Consider the following 14,795-nt stretch of genomic DNA (forward strand, 5'->3'; position numbering starts at 1 on the left):
ATATCTTTTTCAGCGTCAGGGGTGAGTCAACCATGTGACTCACCTACGTGACCTAAAATCGTCACAAAGAGGCGACTTAAACCCATGTGGTCTAAGAGCCTCTGCTGTCCCAGACATGTAAACTAGGCCCTCCCTGGAGTTAGCCCCACCTTGAGCCCCACCTTAGTTGTCAATCCACACCCACTAAGGTTTTACACCTAATAGGGATTTGGGCCTGGGGCTTAGCACTTGGTAAGACTCAATGAAATACACTGAATTACTCAAAGTAAACAGAAGCCAAACTCTTCAAGGGCACTTGTTGAATTAAGTGCTAAGGAGCCCATTTTGCTTACCAACACAGGAATATGTTGGAATGCTAATAAAGCTACTCCCAGCCCCAATATTCTAACTTCTTTATGGGCCCCACTGAACAGCAGGCACATTCTACTTTAACCACAGCTCAGGCCCTCTGACCCAATATAGCCACTGCCCCTAGCTAACCACTGCCCTCAGATCCAATTCATATATTTGATCAGGTGTGTTCTTGTACTCAGCCACAATCACATCATCCATTTAGGTCAAGATACCTAACTATCCATCTTGACCAGACAGGAATACAATAGCTAGCCAGTTGGAGGGCAGCATAATTGGAACGTTTGACCACCAAACCATAGAAGGGACCTCTCCTCCATTACCTAATCCCTTGAGAAACCCCTCCTGCCTTTTTAATAGTCATAATTTCTGTTATGTAATTGCATCTTTACCGTATTAAAATCCATCTTGCTTTCTCTGAAGTTGCTGGTTCCTCTTGGAACTTGGCCCTCTTCATGAGAGGCGTCAGTCTCAATAAATGCCTATACTTGGATTAGAGGTGGTCTGAGTCTGAATTCTTTGAGATGGTTCTACCACAGCACATCACGAAACTGCAACAGTTTTTGGCATCCCTGGGTGGGCAGAGACTAAACCCCAACAAACATGTTAAACATCTTAAACTCAATATGTCCAAAATAAAACTCATTATCTTTCCCCCTAAATCTTCCCCAATTTCCACCTTCTCTATTGCTGTGGAGGGCAATGTCATCCTCCCAGTCCCTCAGTCCCTTCTGTCTTCTGGCTTTGAGAAAGAAGACATGTAGTTGCAGACTCCCTTCAGGTCCCTTAAGGGAGAGAAAGACTCTAGAAAGAAGCTGACCTGTAAAGGAGCTAGTATCTTAATCATGTTCCTATTTTCAACTTAATACTCTTGAAACTTTGAGGAATGTCCCTCTGGGTGAGATCTGAGACTCTCAGTTGAGCTGAGATATCTTGCTCCCAATGGGAGAGCTCATTCATTTTATGTATGGTCTGTTATATACTCTCATCTGTACAACTTCTCTGATTTCTGTTTCAAATCAACTTGGTTTAATTAAATGAGTTTATCTGCTAAAGAGTAAAAATAAAAAATAAAATAAACTAGTCAGTCTATTATTATACTTTATATCAGGATTCAAAAACTGGGGCTATTGAAACTTATGATAGGGGCAGAACCTTCCACTTTTAAACAAAAATCTTGTTTGTAAAAATACCCCAACATGTTACCAAATAACACATGATTAACTTCTTATCATATTCTCAGATCAATTCATTTAAAGTCTACTTAATAAGATGTGACTGTTGACTCTTATAATTATTTAAAAATTGGAACTAAATTGAAGGTAATACTTCACCATATAAAATGTTTCACAACAGTTTTTATTTTCCCCTTTTTCACATGAGCCGATATCTGGAAAGGTTCATTCCTCCTTTTTTGCTTTAAAAAATCTGAGTTTTGTTTTTAAATCCTCTGTGTTTTGAATCTCTCTCTTGTACAAGTGATCCCATTCCATCCCATCTCTTCCAACAGATTGCCCTTTCTGTGATCCCCTCCTTTTCCTCGTCCTCCAAGAAGCAGTGTGGCAAAAAACTTGCAGAGCTAGACTTTAAATTAGGAAGTTCTGGGTTTGAGTTCTGATCCAGATACCTGTGTCATCCTGGGCAAGTCTCTTAACTTCTCTGACCCTCAGTTTCTTTAGTTATGAAATGGGGATCGCAGTAGCATGCACCTCAACCAACTCACCAGGTTGTTGTGAGGATCCAATAAGATGGTTTATGGAAAGTGCTTTGCAAACTGTAAAGTGCCCAATGAAAGTGAGCTATTATTATTCTTCTCATCTTATATTCAAAAGAGTTGTTTTTAGGCAGAAACAATCCTGGGATGAGTCACTATTCTATGATTATTCTTTGATTTTCGATGTTTAGCTAACTATCTCACAGGTAGTTAATCTGATTAATTTTTTATTCATCTCCTTTTGGTTCACTGTTATTTAGGACAACTTCAGTAGTATGGAGATGATGTGTATTTCATCTTATTCCCACATGATTATAATTTCTCTGCTTGGTCTCTATATTTTAAGAGCTTTTCATTACATATGGTTTAAAGGTAATGAACGTTTGGTGTGGTTACATCTATGAAAAACATTGTTTTTAAATTTTTATAGGTCAATGTTATGTCCAGGTAACCATGACAACAGATTTCTGTGATGAGGTCGTAGTTCCACTTAAGTTTATTTGTTGAATTCTCAAGAATATTCTGAAGCATTGGCATTTGCTGTTAGTTTATTAAAGATACCAACTTTCTAATGTATAATTCTAGTCACCTGATTATTTCATAAGCTCCATCCAGGTATTTTCTCTGCCTGTCCTCCTTGTCTGGAATGCTCTCCCTCTTCAGCTCCAACTCTTTATGTCCCTGGCTTCCTTTAAGTCGCAACTAAAAGTCTATGTTCTGTAGAAAGCCTTCCCTAACTTTTCTAAATTCTGGTGCTTTCCCCCCTTTACTTATTTCCTAGTTATCCTGTATATAACTTGCTTTCCATATACTTGTTTGTGCGTTGTCTCCCCCATTAGATTGTAAGCTCCTTGAGGGCAGGAATTGTCTTTTGCCTCTTTTTGAATCCTCTATGCTTAGTACATAGTAGGCACTTAATGAATGCTTGCTGATTCATCGTTTGATTGATAAGTGCCTTTGTAATTTTGCCAGAAACATGGAACCAAAAAAAAAATTGGTATCATAAGCACATGCTGTCCTTCTGGATAACTTGAAATAAACTCAATCAGATGGTCATTACCTCCTCCCCCACCTTCCTCTCTACCTCCAAGAAGCAGTGTACCGTAGATGATAGAGAGCTAGACTTTAAATCAGGAAGTCCTGGGTTTGAGTTCTGATCCAGAGGTGAGAGCTTCTATTAGTCCTTTCCTCTTTTTTGAAAAGGAAGTTTTCATCTTTCTATAGCTAATGGTAACAGCTAATAGTAGCTAACATTTATAAAGTGATTATCATATGTTAGGCACAATGCTAAGTGCTTTACAGTTATAATCTCATTGGATCCTTACGACAGCCCTGGGCAGTAGATGCTGTTTTTATCTCCACTTTACAGATGAAGAAAGTAAGGCAAACAGAGGTTAAGTGACTCGCTCAGGGTCACACAGCTAGTAAGTGTCTGAGGCCAAATCTGAACTCAGGTCTTCCTGACTCCAGGCCCTGAATATTATCCACTGTTCCACCTAGCTGTTTTGGAATGATAGATCCTGTACTATGTTTTGTTAATATTATATATGTATTTGGATACTTTCTGATCAGAATTATTTTTTAAAATTGTCCTGAAATTTTTATGGATCATTGTTATTTCCAGGTAATTGTGGGCAACATTGGCAACAGTTTAGTCTGTGATAATGCTCTGACTCCAGAAGTTTTAATTTGTTCAATTCTCACAGATATTTTGAAGCTTGTGTTTATACCATGGGGATTAGCTGTCTGCTAGTTTATGAAAGATGGGGAACTTCTAATGCGCAATTCTAGATTCCAGGTAATATCCTGTTAGATGTTTGGTAGGGTCTAAATCTTTGCAACATGTAATGGTGATGTGTTGTACCATCATTCCTTACCATTTCCACCATTCCATATCATTTCCTTGCGTGATCTCTGAATTGATCAATAAACTCTGACTGCTTCTTCTTGTTGTTGATGTTATTGTCATCAGCTCAATGGATCTGTGATCTCATCAAATTAGCACGTCATTCAATAGTAGAGATCACAACCCATGGCCATGCTTTCTTAATGTGTGCAATTCAATCTTCCAAAGAGTATCTATCCTCTTTTAAGTCTTTTAACATTCCCTGGGTACCATTATTATATTGAGGCTGTTTATTTGTTGTCCCTCATTGTCTACACGTGACTGTTCTTCTTTTCCATTAATACACTTCCGAGATGATCTCAGTTATGGTGCTTCCTGAGCACAAGCCATTATTGTTGATATGCCACACCTTGCTTGTACCCATGTTGCATGTCTCCTTTTGGACAACACACATTTTTAATTTTTCAGATGATTTTTCATGATCATCAAAAATACTTCGTGTATTCAATTTCCCAAATGCAAGCCAATCTATTCTCTTTCTCCCAGATAATATTTACCCCTTTGGTTTTTCCTGTGTGAGGTATTTTTTTTAAAGATTTTCCAATTAACAAGCATTTATTTTTTCTTCTTCCCACCCCTCTTCTGCACAATTTGGGAAAAGAAAAAGAAGTCCTTTGAACAAATGCATAATGAAAAATTACCTTGCCAAAAATTTGTCTCAGTATTCATTTTTAGACCACCTGTATATGACTATTACGCAATCTCTTGAGGGGTTGTGGATTTCACTGAAGAAACCCAGTAGGATTTTAGAACTTGATGCAATCAGCACCATGTCATCCCACCTATAGGAGAGCTTCGAGGACCTTACCACAGGGATAGGGAATGCCTCTACAATATGGGCTCTTCCTAGGACATCCTCTACAACTGGAACAAACACTTTATGTGAACTTTTTGCCTTCTTATTTTCTGCCTCATTTGCTATTGACACGTGATCCAGGGTTCAAGCCTGCTTGTGTTTAATATAATTGGAAGATTAACGAACAAAGCTAACTCTTTGGTTGCATCAGTGAAGGAAGTATAAGTCAAATGCTTTTTTATAATCAACACATAACGAATTCAGTGTAAATCTATATTCTCTTCTCCTTTCAGTCAACTCTGTAAATGTGAAGTGACTGGAGATAGAACCTCATTTGCAAATGCTTACCTGTTTCCTTCTCAATGTTCTCATTAAGGATATCTTTGATATGCATGATTATTTTTGTAAGGATGGAATAGAGATGAGAAAGGAAGCATTTGAGTTAGGAGTTACTGATATCTTCTTGTTTGCCTTTTTCATGATAACACTACCTAGATATATTTTTTTATTTGTTTGGCATTTTTCCTTCTTTCAGGTATTTTCTTAATTATTATTTATTTATTTAATATTTTTAGTTTTCAGCATTGATTTCCACAAGAGTTTGAATTACAAATTTTTTCTCCATTTCTCCCCTCCCCCCCCACTCCAAGATGGCATATATTCTGATTGCCCCATTCCCCAGCCAGCCCTCCCTTCTGTCACCCCACTCCCCCCCATCCCCTTTTCCCTTACTTTCTTGTAGGGCAAGATAGATTTCTATGCCCCATTGCCTATATATCTTATTTCCTAGTTGCATGCAAAAACTTTTTTTTGAACATCTGCTTTAAAAACTTTGACTTCTAAATTCTCTCACCTCTTCCCTCCCCACCCACCCCACTAAGAAAGCAAGCAATTCAACATAGGCCACATGTGTATCATTATGCAAAACCCCACTGTCACCCAACTCCCCCCCCCCCCATCCCCTTTTCCCTTACTTTCTTGTGGGGCAAGATAGATTTCTATGCCCCATTGCCTGTATATCTTATTTCCTAGTTGCATGTAAAAACTTTTTTTTTTGGAACATCTGCTTTAAAAACTTTGAGTTTCAAATTCTCTCCCCTCTTCCCTCCCCACCCACCCTCCCTAAGAAGGCAAGCAATTCAACATAGGTCACGTGTGTATCATTATGCAAAACCCTTCCACAATACTCATGTTGTGAAAGATTAACTATCTTTTGCTCCTTCCTATGCTATCCCCCTTTATTCAATTCTCTCCCTTGACCCTGTCCCTTTTTGAAAGTGTTTGCTTTTGATTACCTCCTCCCCGTATCTGCCCTCCCTTCTATTATCCCCCCTTTTTTATCTCCTTCCTCCTTCTTTCCTGTGGGGTAAGATACCCAATTAAGTGTGTATGTTATTCTCTCCTCAGGTCAAATCCAATGAGAGCAAGATTCACTCATTCCCCCTCACCTGCTCCCTCTTCCCTTCCAAGGAACTGCTTTTTTTTGCCACTTTTATGTGAGATAATTTACCCCACTCTATCTCTCCCTTTCTCCCTCTCTCAATATATTCCTCTCTCATCCCTTAATTTGATTTTATTTTTTAAGATATCATCCCTTCATATTCAACTCACCCTGTGCCCTCTGTCTATATAAGTATATATATATATATATATATATATATATATACACACACACATATATATACATACATACACACACACACACACACACACACACACACACACACACATATATATATATATTCCCTTCAGCTACACTGATACTGAGGTCTCATGAATTATACACACCATCTTTCCATGTAGGAATGTAAACAAAACAGTTCAACTTTAGTAAGTCCTTATGATTTCTCTTTCTTGTTTACCTTTTCATGCTTCTCTTGATTCTTGTGTTTGAAAGTCAAATTTTCTATTCAGCTCTGGTCTTTTCACTGAGAAAGCTTGAAAGTCCTCTATTTTGTTGAAAATCCATATTTTGCCTTGGAGCATGATATTCACTTTTGCTGGGTAGGTGATTCTTGGTTTTAATCCTAGCTCCATTGACCTCTAGAATATCATATTCCAAGCCCTTCAATCCCTTAATGTAGAAGCTGCCAGATCCTGTGTTATCCTGATTGTGTTTCCACAATACTCAAATTGTTTCTTTCTGGCTGCTTGCAGTACTTTCTCCTTGACCTGGGGGCTCTGGAGTTTGGTGACAATATTCCTAGGAGTTTTCTTTTTGGGATCTATTTGAGGAGGTGATCGATGGATTCTTTCAATTTCTATTTTACCCTCTGGCTCCAGTACATCAGGGCAGTTTTCCTTGATAATTTCTTGAAAGATGATATCCAGGATCTTTTTCTGATCATGGCTTTCAGGTGGTCCAATAATTTTTAAATCATCTCCCCTGGATCTATTTTCCAGGTCAGTGGTTTTTCCAATGAGATATTTCACATTATCTTCCATTTTTTCATTCTTTTGGTTCTGTTTTATAATGTCTTGACTTCTCATAAAGTCACTAGCTTCCACTTGCTCCAATCTAATTTTTAAGGTAGTATTTTCTTCAGTGGACTTTTGGACCTCCTTTTCCATTTGGTTAATTCTGCCTTTCAAGGCATTCTTCTCTTCATTGGCTTTTTGGAGCTCTTTTGCCATTTGAGTTAGTCTATTTTTTAAGGTGTTGTTTTCTTCAGTATTTTTGGGGTCTCCTTTAGCAGGTCATTGACTTGTTTTTCATGGTCTTCTCGCATCACTCTCATTTCTCTTCCAAATTTTTCCTCTACTTTTCTAAATTGCTTTTCCAAATCCTTTTTGAGCTCTTCCATGGCCTGAGACCAGTTCATGTTTTTCTTGGAGGCTTTTGATGTAGGCTCTTTGACTTTGTTGACTTCTTCTGGCGGTATGTTTTGGTCTTCTTTGTCACCAAAGAAAGATTCCAGAGTCTGAGTCTGAATCTGAGAGTGTTTTCACTGCCTATTCATGTTCCCAGCCATTGCTTGACCCTTGAGCTTTTTGTCGGAGTATGACTGCTTGTAGAGTAGAGAGTATTTTGTCCCAAGCTTGAGGGGCTGTGCTGTTATTTTCAGAGCTATTTCTACACAGCAAGCTCTGCCATACCAGCGCTCCTCCTCCCCCAAGAACCACCAACTTGGACCGTGACTCAGATCTAAGTAGGTTCTGCACTCTTGCTCTGATCCATCACTTAATTCCTCCCACCAGGTGGGCCTGGGGCTAGAAGCAACTGCAGCTGTAGCTCTGTAAGCAGCCTCAGAGCTGCACCACTTCCGCTGTCCTCCGGGCAGTGGCTGACCATGCACTCCTTCCACTCTGTCCCTGAAGTTTTTTCCCAGTAATCTTCTGTGTTGTCTTTGGTGTTTGTGGGTTGAGAAGTCTGGTAACTGCCACTGCTCACTGATTCAGGGCGCTAAGGCCTGTTCCGCCAGGCTCCCGGTCTGGTTGGTCCAGGCGTGGCCCATGCTGGGCTCTGCTCTGCTCCTCTCCCAGCACAGTGCGATAGACCTTACCTAGCTGCCATCCAGGCTGTCCTGGGCTGGAGCCCTGCTTCTCTCTGCTATTTTGTGGGTTCTGCACTTCTAGAATTTGTTCAGAGCCATTTTTTTTATGGGAGAGCCAGGGAAATGGCTAGTCTTTTATTGGAGGGAAGAAAACATAACACATCTCAAGTAAACCAGTTCAGGGGCTCAGTGGCTAAACTGGTGGGGTACCAGCTTGTAACATGTTCCACAGTTAGGGCAATGCTGTGTCTCACCTTTGTGAAGCCAGAACCAGATGACTGCACTGTTGTCCTCTTCACAGATGGAGCCCACTATTTGCTTGTCCGTGGTGGAAGGGACCAGGTTGGGTTCCTCCTTGGTCTCTGGAACTGCCTTTGGGGCTAACATATTGTATGGATCCAAATCATGCCTTGAAGGCATCATAATCTCTCTCTCCAAGCCAGTAGCCTGCTCCTCATCAGAAGGGATACCTCCTCCGGTCGCCATGGAGCAAACGGCCACCCAAGCAGGGCCAGAGGCCCTCAAAGCCTGGACTCCCCGCAGTAACCTTGAAGCCATCACGTCTGAAACAACTGCGACCAGTTGTAACAGCGGTGCTTCCGGAACCCAGAGCCATTTTTATGGGTGTTTGGAGGGTCCTGGGAGAGAGGTGTAGGCAAGTCCCTGCTTTCCAGTCGCCATCTTGGTCTTTACCCCTCTTTGAGGTATTTTCAAAATTCACCCATTCACTATACCACCTGTCACTTCTGTCTCACATAATGATGTGGCCTTTTTTATTTCCAAGGCAAACTCCTCTACATGCACTCCTGATCCCATTACATCCCCTGTCTCTCACTAATATTCGGCCCCTTCCTGTCTATTGCCTGTTTCCTTGCTGCCCCCAAAGACTCCCACGTCTCTCTCATCTTCAAAAAATTCTCACTTGTTCTATCCATCCCTGCTAGCTCTTGTCTTATATCTGTTTTCCCTTTCATGGTTAAACTCCTTGAGAATATCGTCTACAATGGGGGCTTCCATTTACTCTCCTCTCATTCTTTTCTAAACCCTCTTCAGTTTGTTTTTTTCACCTCATCATTCGACTGAAACTGCTCTCTCCAAAACTGACAATGATCTAATTGCTAAATCTAATGGCCTTTTCTCAGGCCTCATCCTTTTTTACCATCTCTGCAGATTGTCCATCATCCTCTTCTTGATATTTTCTTCTCTCTAGCTTTTTCTAAAACTGCCCTCTCCTGATTCTTCTTCTAATTGTCTGACCATTCCTTACCAGTCTCCTTTGTTTAATCTTCATTTAAGTCATGCCCTCTAACCATGGTTGTGCTCCCAGGGCTTCTCTTCTCCCTTTATTTTATTTTGCTTGGTGATATTATCAGCATCAATAAATTCAATTATTATCCCTATGGATAATAATGGATTCTTAGATCCATTTATCCAGCCATAACCTCTCTCCTGGTTGATGACCAATTATTACCATTAGAAAAGTAAGCCCAAGAAACCTGGGAGTGGCAGCAGTCTCCAGATCCTCAGTTCTGTTTGTACATAGTTGTTTGCATTTGTCTCTTCCACTAGAATGTGAGCTCTTTGAGAGTAGAGATATTTTTTGCTTTTCTCTTTATCTTTAGTGCTTAGCTCTGTTCTTAGCTCATAGTAAGTTCTTCAAAAATGGTTGTTAAGTTGACTTGACTGAATCAGTTTTTTTTAACAAATTCTTGCTGTCTTTCTTTTGCTTTGGAATCACTGATTCAATTTCCAGGATCTTAGCAAGCAGGTTGTACAATTTTTCTTCTTTCTGTTAAGTTAGTGGCAGACTACAGTCAATACCTCTACCTTAATGGCAAAAAGGAACAGGACCTGGTGTACAGTCGTGGCATCAGAGTGGTGCCAAAGCACGGGAAGCCCACTAACATAATTGCTAGGCAGGACCTTCAAAGTCATGTAGGTATCATTAAAAACACAGAGTCCCAGAGATGATGGTCCATTATATTTGAAAGTCATTTCAAAACCCAGATCAGGTCCCATTGTCCTGTTTAAGTGAAGAGTGGAATGACAAAGTGTATTTCACAACATTCAACCCTCGGAGTAGAGAACCACACATGGCTAACAAATGACTGCTCTCTGGATGGGAGGCCACCATGAAAAAACTAGGATGGGTTCAATCTGGCTTCCAATCCCAGAATATGAAGTATAGCCACTCCTCTTTGCTGGTCATGAGACTTTAATCCAAGATGAAGCCAGCTGGATAAACCAATATGGTTTCTTCCTTGAGGAAAAGTATAGAAGGTGAAAAGGTCCTTCTATATAGGTGATCCTCTTTTCTTCCTATCTCATTAGTGTCCAGACAAAGTTCCAGCAGAAAAGAAATCTTCTTTGAAGATACTGGGTATAAACTCAGAATAGATATAAATCTTCTGAGATCCTGGGCCTAGTTCAGCTGCCGAATGATGTGATTGATGCTTTCACCTCGGTAGCCAGGTTTGCCCATTTCCTTGAGAAAGCCCACTCTGTTCTTGGCAGCATGGCGGGCCACCGACAGGGGGAAAGGACACAGGAACCTCGAGACCTGAAAGAAATGTTCTCCAACTGAGCAGATTTCATGGATAATATCTTCCAGGCAAATGATGCTGAATTTCCCTAGACGCTCCTCAATCAGAGTATTATCTGTTAGAGAGACTTTCTTATTATTTATCCTGGCTTGTCCCCATTTCAGAATGAGCTCATGGACAGATTTTAGGTTAGGATATCCCCAAGTTACATAAGGCTCTATAATTCAAAGTTTCTTTAAGGAAGTTGGGGTCATTTTAATGAAGACTCCACTATAAATTTTCTTCAGACAAAGTTCCTCTATTGTCTTTGTCACCTGGTTACTCACGCCATTAATCCTTTCCATACGGACCACAAAGGCCAGATGATGTGCATCCTTTAGCACATAGCACTCAGGCTTCCAATCCAGGCACTTGAGACGAGCTACGTCGCGGACGATCCGATGGGATTCATGGACAAATGATTCGAGGTGCCCGAATTTGAGCTGACTCCCTTTCTTTTGTTTCTTCTTTTCCAAAAGAGCTTGCTTAGCCTGAGCTGCTTTGAGTGCTTGGTAAGCTTTCCTCTTCTTCTGGAGGTTCTCTGGAACCAAAGGAATTTTTTTTCTGGGCTCAGATTCTACCATCTTTCCTGTGTCTCTTACTGAGCATCCAGAATTTCCTTTCAATGATTTAGTTCAAACCTAACCCTGGCTGCCCATCCTGTTCAACTCTTATCCACGTTTTCCCATAATTTTGCCATAGGGGATCCACCCCATCTGCTGGAGGCCTCACTTTTTCTTGGCATTGCAAAGGTATTGGTAGAACACTCTGGCTGTTAATCTGTCATCCCTCATGGAAGAAACTATCTTCTCTTCCTTTATCCTCATCTTTTACTCCTTTTCTGGAGTTCTTTGGTTATGTGTTACAGTCTAATCACCTGTCCAATGTGTTTCTCCTTTGTCCTCCATGTGATATTCATTTTTAGTTATTTGTCTCCTTGTCATATAGCAACACTAGTAGAATATTAGCATTAACATTAGCATTAACAAGCTGGCCTTTGGTTTATATAGAAAGTCAGTGTCATTGAAGGAGCTTTGTAATTTCCTATAGGCAATCCAGGCCATTTTCCTCCCCCTTTTCAACTCCTAGCCAAAATCATTGTCCATCTCTACTGTCTGTTACAGACATACATACTGATACATAGTTCTATAGAGCGTCCCTCCAACTCCATGTTAAAATCTGAGCAAAAGAAACCTTTAGACTACTTGGTTTTTCCTGTGTAAGATCCTTTACTGTATTCAACAAACAATAAGCACATTGGGATCTTAAATTATCTATATCTTTTGATTAATTATGAAATGGTAAAGATGTGGTCCATTGTTGAATACTGATTTTGAAAGTCTGCTGGTTCTCTACTAATACTCTTATTGAGAATGCCCTCAATTTGTATATAGATGACACTCATAAAGATTTTGTTTAGATGGGAGATACTGATATATAGATGAATAATTATTGATGTACTCTTGAGGCCAACTTTCTTAGGTATTAATAAAGTCTGATATTTCCCCCACACCTTTTATATCTTCCACTTTTTCAAATACCATGTATATTGGTCCCTTAGGGTCCTAACTATTGTGCCATCTCCTGCATGGATCTCCTCTACACACACTTGGTCCAATCCAGCTTTTCCCATTTTTATTCTCCTTAGTGCTATTTCTACTTCCTCTATAAGCATATCTGGAATCATGATTTCAAGGTTCAGATGTAGTGGCGACACTGCCCTTGCTGGAGAAAATAGCTTGTTATAACAATTTTTGCAAATTGTTTACATTTTTCTTCTGTATCCATTTTCATCCATGAATGCCCCTAGTATAAATTTGCTTAGTTAGATATCTGATCTTTCCTTAAACTAGTTTTACTTTCCACTGCTTCTCTCTGCTTCCTATGAGATACCATTGCTCCTGTCTATTATCTTTTCTTGTTAGATTTTATAAACAAGTGTGTAATTCGGTCTTGTGTTGCCTTTATCTTCCATCTCTCATTCATTTTGGCAACTTAGGTGTTTGCTAAGGCACTTTCTGGGTTCTTTTGGCCTCCTTGTTGTGATGATTAATTTGTACAGGTTAAACTTCTTGATAAAATTATCTCTGTTATCCATTACCAGTTCTGATTATTACTTATTTATTTAAAAAGTTAAAGATTAAGATGCTTCAATTGTTTGCTATTTTTTGTCATCCTTTTTCTTTCTCTTCCTCCTCCTCCTCCTTCTCTTCCTTCTCCTTTTTCTCTCCCCCTCCCTCCTCTTCTGCCAGATGGCTAACCTATTGCTGACATGCTGTTTCATAGTTAGCTAAGGTGGTTTTCATAAAATGAACTCCTTCTCTTGCCAGTCATACTGAAACTCTTCCAGAATGATAGCAATTGTGAGAGTATGCTCTGCTAGCCTAGCCTACGAGAACTTAGAATTGCCTCTATGCCACAATAAGGCAATGAGGTAGGATTTTGTGGGAGTTACAACAACAAATATAAGTGTATAAACTGCTGTTATGTTCATAGTCTTTTTTTGCCTATATATTCACTATGCTCATTTCAGGGTGGAATGATGAGAACAAAAGATTATTTCTTTTTACCTTTGGGAATGAAACAAAACAAACTCCATCAATTTCTTTATTTTCCTTTCCGAAGAGAACTTGTGAGCCATCTATCTTACTTATTCAATATTGATATGGTTCAATTCTTCCAGTAGTATGTACATTAAATCTTTGGTTGTTGGTCAAGGATGTCACATTATAAATATAAATTTAACTTTTGTAAACCTTCATCAAACTGAGAGATTCTTAGCACTCTTTGTTCCCCACCCCTTTCCCACCACTACTTTGCCACCAACATTGCAGAAACCAGAGGAAGTCACACAGAATCGAGAGCCATTTCATGTTTTTTTGTTTCGTGGGTTGCCTTGGATGACTTACAGTTGTCAAACTTGAAACAAAAATATAGTTTCTGATTTATCATATATTGTATATCTGATTTATAATTTTCTGTTACAAGAAACATAATGTGAAGAAATGTTAGAAAGAGAATTCTATGGAATATGAGTCCAGCGAAGACACTATATTCTTGTCATGGCTGGAGTGAAGCTGGAGAAAACAAAAAGGAGATGGGGAGTTCTTTCTTTCTGGTGACCCTGGGTGAGTCACTTAACCTGTCTGCTTCAGTTTCTCAACTATAAAATTGAGATCACAATGCAGACTATATCACAGGGTTGTTGTGAGTCAAAAGAAATATTTGTAAAGGACTTAGTACAATGTCTGGCTCATTATAGATGCTTAAGAAATGCTTCTTCCCTTTCCCTCTCCCCATATTCATTTTTATCTTGGGAAGAGGATTTTTGAGAAAAGACTAGCTTTGTATGTCGAAAGAAATGAATTGTGTGGGATTATTTTTACACATAGCCTGCTATAATAATGATGGTTTGAGGTGACTAGCTGTGACATCTCAGCTAAAATATTGTAAATAATTATTTACATATTTCATTAAATAATTCATTTCATTTAGTAATTGATACTTATTAATCCTTAGGGGATTAACTAATCTACAGACAGATATGAGAACTATTTGAAAGGGAGGCTCTTTAGTTTGTTACATACAATAAAGAAAAGAAAAAAATAAAATTAATAATAACTTTGGGGTCTCTAATGCAGTTAGGCTCAGGTATTCTCACCTCAGGGCTCTGATTATGCAATCATTTATTAAGCACCTACTGTATACTGGCTCCTGTGGTAAGTGCTTTAAAAATATTATCTCCTTTGATTCTCAGAACAGCCCTAGGAGGTAGATTAAGGTTCTACTATCCTCATTTTACAGCTGAGGAAACAGAGACAAATATTGGTTAAGTGACTTGGCCAGGGTCACACATCTAGTAAATGTCTGAGGTTGTATTTGAACTCAAGTCTTTCTAACTCCAGGCATAATGCTCTATCCAGTGGCATCTATCCAACAGTGATATCTGTTT

General features: G+C 39.4%; 1 protein-coding gene and 1 pseudogene across 1 annotated transcript; both read right to left on the minus strand.

Moving 5' to 3' along the window:
- Nucleotides 1-8,426: 8,426 nt before the first annotated feature.
- LOC118859111 (cytochrome c oxidase subunit 5B, mitochondrial-like) lies at nt 8,427-8,819 on the minus strand. The gene has a single exon (XM_036769546.1). It carries the CDS (start codon nt 8,817-8,819, stop codon nt 8,448-8,450), a length of 372 nt encoding a protein of 123 aa, XP_036625441.1. The 3' UTR covers nt 8,427-8,447.
- A 1,739-nt stretch (nt 8,820-10,558) lies between these two features.
- Nucleotides 10,559-11,427, minus strand: LOC118830048 (annotated as a pseudogene).
- Nucleotides 11,428-14,795: the final 3,368 nt, after the last annotated feature.

This window comes from Trichosurus vulpecula, chromosome 8 (genome assembly GCF_011100635.1).
Source record: "Trichosurus vulpecula isolate mTriVul1 chromosome 8, mTriVul1.pri, whole genome shotgun sequence".
In the NCBI taxonomy this organism is placed as follows: Eukaryota; Metazoa; Chordata; class Mammalia; order Diprotodontia; family Phalangeridae; genus Trichosurus; species Trichosurus vulpecula.